General features: G+C 34.9%; 1 protein-coding gene across 4 annotated transcripts in view; it reads right to left on the bottom strand.

Moving 5' to 3' along the window:
- Nbea (neurobeachin) overlaps positions 1–6000 on the bottom strand; it is a 467863-nt gene that overhangs the window by 361510 nt on the left and 100353 nt on the right. For all 4 annotated transcript variants that reach the window (XM_050120186.1, XM_050120187.1, XM_050120185.1 and 1 more), the window contains 2 exons: positions 4880–5032; positions 3573–3741 (listed from right to left, as the gene is read on the bottom strand). In XM_050120186.1, the coding sequence (XP_049976143.1) occupies positions 3573–3741; positions 4880–5032 (322 nt within the window). The remainder of the gene's footprint in view (positions 1–3572; positions 3742–4879; positions 5033–6000) is intronic.

Genomic DNA, 6000 nt, shown 5'->3' on the forward strand with positions numbered 1-6000 from the left:
CTTAAGACTGAGATAATGGTACAAATTTTAAAGCACTTGTTTAACAAGGTAAAAGAAACAATATGTAAATACATTAATATATCTAATGGCAGCCAGTTCCCACTATGGAGAAAAGGTTGCAAATACCAAAACCCTTAAAGTTGGGCTGGGCAACATGACTTTAACAGAGCATGGTTGAGTATCCACAGCAATGTGCACACATATAGTTGTATATCCTAGACCTATGAGTACCAAAAGAGGATACACAAAAACACAGCAGGCACAACTAACACTCATTATCTTAGTATCAAACACTTAATATTCATTAAGCAAGCAAGGGTTCTTTGGAGAACCAGGGTTAGGACAAGAAAGTTACAATAAGATCCAAGAATATTTTGTGTTGTACAGTAAGGAAATACTACAAAACTATGGATCTCTGCATAAAGGCACAACATTTCCTGTAAAGCTTCTTACTGGGCAAATCTGGAGGAATATAAGCATCAAAATATATACGTATACCATCATGGGCAGTGCACTACTCTTTGTCAGGTCTTTCATCAACATGCTTCCATGTTGTACTGGACTATGCCATAGTCATTCATGTATAGCATGCTGATATGTGTTATGACATATAACAATAGAAGTCACTGTATAAAACAGATTTTATGGCAACAGAAAACTAAAGTACAGGGCTCTTACACAGAAAGATACCAGCTGCTAATATAATACACTGAATAAAAGAAAAATTCAAGAGTCCATACTGATATAAAAAACATGAAAAAACAAATACATACAGAAGAAAAACACACCCTCTCTGATAGCAATATGCAAACTATTATGTTAGAAAGTATCACTCTTGACAGCTGACAGGTAAGATAAATTCCATCATGATTTATTTTGAAATAAGCTGAAGCTTTGTTGCAGAAGAGGATATGTACACAGTCTGAACAAGGAGACCAGACCCCAGAGAAGCATTCACAGTCAACGCCACTATACGTAAGGCAGCTAATCATCATGTATCTCCTTGACAGGAGAGATTGAGACAGAAATGGAATTTCTGTGCTATTCCTATCAAAAATGAAAAAGCCTGAGTCACCATGAATAAATATATACAAATCCAAAATCTGTCTGTGCTTTTCAAACATGTCAAGGCCATGAATGTATACAGACTGCTCAAAGACTAGGTGTACATACATAAAGGAACACGAAAGTGACTAGGTTAAGGAAACACAACTGTCATGAAACTGGCATTTCGAGAAGGTAAGTATTATGTTTTCTAGAAGTGATACCTTTGAAGCAATTGATAAATATCTGAATGAGGGCTTTGAATTAGAAGCAGCACTGTATTAATGCTAATACTCTGATTCTCCTGGGTACCGCACTATGACTTAACATTATCTTTGGGGAAATAAACAGGGAAGCATTTGGGGTAGGGTAAGAAAACAAGTGTTCTCTAATTCATTGTCAACTGATACAAAGAACAATGTATATACTTGAGTCATTCACAAAAAAAATGAGAATGACAAATTTTTTCAGTCAGCATTTCAACTCTCAGGCTATCCTGTGGGGGGCAGACTGGTTTAATTTAGTAGAATGAAAAGATATATAAATAGAATAAATATGTAAGTATGCTTCAGTTTTTATATAAATCTTGGTAAGTTTTTATGTTTTATAAAGTTATGTTTGTACAGCAGAGTCTAAACTGAATTATAATATAGTTTGTTTACAATGGAGAATACAATTTATCCTCTCAGTATGAGGGCTTCAGGCTCGTTCAGGTTCTGAGTCACACAGCTGTGACTCTAACTTCAGAGCAGCAGATGTGCAGCTCTTTGAGTCTTTACTGAACAAAACAGGGATGATATGAACAACTACAATGTTATGTACGTACCTGAACATGTTTCTGTATCTCTAACTATATGACACACTATTAAAGATTTAACAAAGAGAGGATAACTCTGGGCATAAGCATCTCAAAAGTCACATGAAAAACAGATCAAATGTGATCAGACATGACCATCAGTGACAACTATTGACTCCCATCATAAGATAAAAAAAAATATGGCTACCTAAATATTAGCATACTATTGCCATTGTCCCTTCTCAAAGAGATTGATGTAACCATAATAGCCAATATTACTATGAACATTCTGAGAAGTCCTTATCACACACTGCTGGTGAAACTATATACTGGTAGGACATTTCAAAACTTAAACTATTTCTAATTAGCCTTTCATGTCAATTCTAAACAAATCAAAGACAGTCACATAAATGGGAACAGGTCACCACATTTCTTAAGAAATGAAATTTAAAGCATGTAACAGGAAGCATGATTAAAACTGGAAAAAGTTTGAGTCTGTAGAAAAGCTAAACCATTTTCATGTATGGACTCCCGACAGGCACAAGAGCTGGACTTTCAGCAGTTCTTCTTCCCATACAGCAGACGAGGAATGTTTCTCTTTGGGATTATTTTGAATTCTAAAATTGTACTTTTGTATAATTAGAAACATGACTATATTCTTAAAACACAAAGGCAAACATATAAAATTTAAAGCAGTTTCTACAATACACAGGTCAAACAGCATATCTGAAATAAAGTTTAAAAGCAGTCCAACTATGTTCACAGCAGCATTGCTTGTCATAGCCAGGACCTGGAAACGACCTAAATGCCACTCGACCAAAGAATTGATAAGGAGAATGTGGTACATTTACACAAATGGAGTACTACACAGCAGAAAAAAAATGACGACATCTTGAAATTTGCAGGAAAATGGATGGAGCTAGAAAACATCATATTGAGTGAGGTAACCCAGACCCAGAAAAACAATTATCATATGTACTCACTCATAAGTGCTTTTTAAACATAAAGCAAAGAAAGCCAGCTTTCAATTCACAAGAAGAATTCCAGAGAATCCAGACAACAATGAGGACCCTAAGAGAGTCATACATAGATCTAAAATACATGGAAAGTAGAAAAAAAAAAAAAAAACAAGATCTCCTGAGTAAATTGGGAGCATGGGAACCTTGGGAGGGGGTTAAAGAGGAGGGGAGAGAAAGGGAGGAGAGCAGAGAAGAATGTGGAGCTCAATAAAACCACTAAAAAATAGTACTAGAAGACACTCATGGAAGCAGCCACATTTACCCACTTTTAATATTATGACTGTATCTTCCAGAGTGCCCCATAAAAAGCATTTATATTAAAATGAAGTGCATTTAAAGATATGAGTTTATTCTAAAATATTTTAACACTGTAACATTCTTAACACAATTAATTTGTGTATGGGGGATTCACACATGACATAGCACGGAGCTCAGTGAACAACTTGTAGGAATCAGTTCTTTCCTTCCATCTTGGGAAGCCTGAAGATATCATGAGAATTTGAGGTAAGTGTCTGTAAGCACTGAGCTGTCTCACTGAACCTAGATATCTCTCTCTCTCTTCTCTCCCATATGCAACTTCTAAGATAATAATTCTACCTCGTAAGAAATCAAAGAGCTAAAAAAAAAACTGTGGTTATGCGCATGTGTCCACTGTACTTGTACCCAGGATCCAAACAAACATTGAAATGGCAATGGGATGGCGGGGTGCTTACCCAGTCCTTTAGGTGTAATGCCACTGCTGTCAGCAGGATTAATGACCCAGTAGTAATATTTTAATGTGTGCATTAATTGCAATACTGTCCCAACTCTTCGTATGGTGGTATAAATGGTAGCAGTTCCAATAAACTCAGCAGACAAGTAAGTATATAGGGAAAGTTGAACCTAATATATAATCAAAGTAAGTTTAAAGTGTTTATTAAATATAAATTTCACTTTAACTCAAATGCATAGTTAAATACTACAATTTGCTATGTGATTTTAAATAACTTTTCTTAATAGCCATTTAAATCTTTAAAAAATAATCAAAACAAACAGCCAACAAAACTGATTTCAATAAAGATAATCCACATGACCCAATTAGGAAAGAAGGTTCTCATCTAAGGATAATAGCCACTATCAATTATAACTGAGACTTTAATTGGTGCTAATCTTAGGAGAAATAAAATGATGGAGCTGTGGAGGCTGTCTGGGCAGCTCTTAGGGAAAGGATCTATCAGTGGCTCCTTGAGCACACTCTTTTCCATAGGAACAGCTGCAGTGCATCAGAGAACACATACTGCCATAACACACGCCAAAGGTGGTGGAACTCTACTTTCTTCATGTATTGCCACCATACAGAGATATTTAGATTTTGATGATGTAAACATGATAATCAAGCTAATTTATTAGAAGGGGGAAAATGATTAGCTGTGGATTTACTGCCATAAATAATGAGATAAGCTTTATGAAAACCAAAAATGAAACATTACTCACTCAGTTGTGTCAAAGATTTAAAAGCTACAAAAGACAACCAAAATCACTATATCCTTCATACAGATTTAAGTTAGGATAAGTTATAAATAAATTCAATTATATAAGGCCTTTATGTAAATTTCTAGAAAAACACTGTAGCTTCTGTATATGCTTATTTTAAAATATTTATGTCATGATAAAACATCTGAGTTCAAAATGAAAGTAACTTCCCAGTCTAAATGAGCACAGTGTTCTAGTCTCCTTTCCTGGTCTTTCAATAGAGGTCAAGTTTCTCTAGGCTAAAAAGGCGTAAATCCTATCTAATAACAAAAAATGTAGCTGTATTCCAAGTTTAATGTTTAAATATAGTTTCTTTATATATAGTATTTGTATAAAATATAATTTACATATTCAAATTTTTATCTCTGCCTCACACTGACTAGAAAATAAGCAAAAAATCTTGAATATTTTCAACTGGATACATTAGATTCAATAACTATAAGCTGTATCATTAATTTTACTTTATAACATTAAAATAAAATTAAATGAATGAACCTAAAATACAGACCTTTGCAGGTGTGTGTATCCAGATGGCTGGGTTGAATAAAATATGGTCACAAAGTTGCTTCAATAGTGGTGCTCCGTGAGATAAGCCATCAAGGTATTTTGCAAATGATAAAAACTGTTCCAGGACAGCTCTTGTTATATGAACTCTTGATGACTAAAGGTAGAAACAGAGAGTCTATCTAGAAATATCTGTGACATCAAAGTATACATTGTTTATAGAAACAATTCAAATAGTCCCAAAAGTTTAAAGTAAAAGCACAAAAGTATGTATTGTCTCATTTAGTAAAAATGTAATTAGATGAAGTTTTATGCTGTTCCTTTGAGTGACAGCTTGTTATCTAATCTCTGTCCAGGAGAATTACAGATAAGTAACTCTTTTCAATATAAAGAAGTAAGTTATGAAAAAGAATTCAAAAACTGGCAGAAGATCCTAGAGAAATTAGATTACAGTAATTGTAATAAATAAGAAAAAGAGTGCTTTTTTTCAAAATCACTTCACAACAAGCACAATAGAACCCGATGTTCAATTTCTCTAGGCATTTTCAACACAGAAAAATGCAGTTTGCCTGCCTCAACACAAAACTGCCTGGCCTGGCCATTGTAAAAATCAGACCTGACTTTTCTGGACACAATGTTCTTATTTGGTGTCATGATTTTCAGATTGATCTGGACAACTTTGCTTAAATATGACTTTTTTTTCCTCCTTTCACTACAATTAAAATATCTCTTTTGGTGACACTCTGACCCTCTTCACATAACATTTTTAGACAGAGTATTCCCATCACAAACACTCAATTGCTAAGACCATATATGAGTTATCACTAAACACAGCTAAACAACAGACCTCCTGAAACTCATACCAATTCTTCAAGATGGCTTGATAAAATAGGCACTCTCCTATAAAATTGATGAACATTTAAAATACAGCCCATCTATCTGCTCCTGAGAGAGAGCACGAGCAAGGAACTCAGGACCGCGAGGGGTACACCCACACACTGAGACAATGGGGATGTTCTATCGGGAACTCACCAAGGCCAGCTGGTCTGGGTCTGAAAAAGCCTGGGTTAAAACCGGTCTCGCTGAACACAGCGGACAATGAGGACTACTGAGACCTCAAGAACA

The sequence above is a fragment of the Alexandromys fortis genome, unplaced genomic scaffold (assembly GCF_014885135.2).
Source record: "Alexandromys fortis isolate MF-2015 unplaced genomic scaffold, M_Fortis_MF-2015_v1.1 scaffold_172, whole genome shotgun sequence".
In the NCBI taxonomy this organism is placed as follows: Eukaryota; Metazoa; Chordata; class Mammalia; order Rodentia; family Cricetidae; genus Alexandromys; species Alexandromys fortis.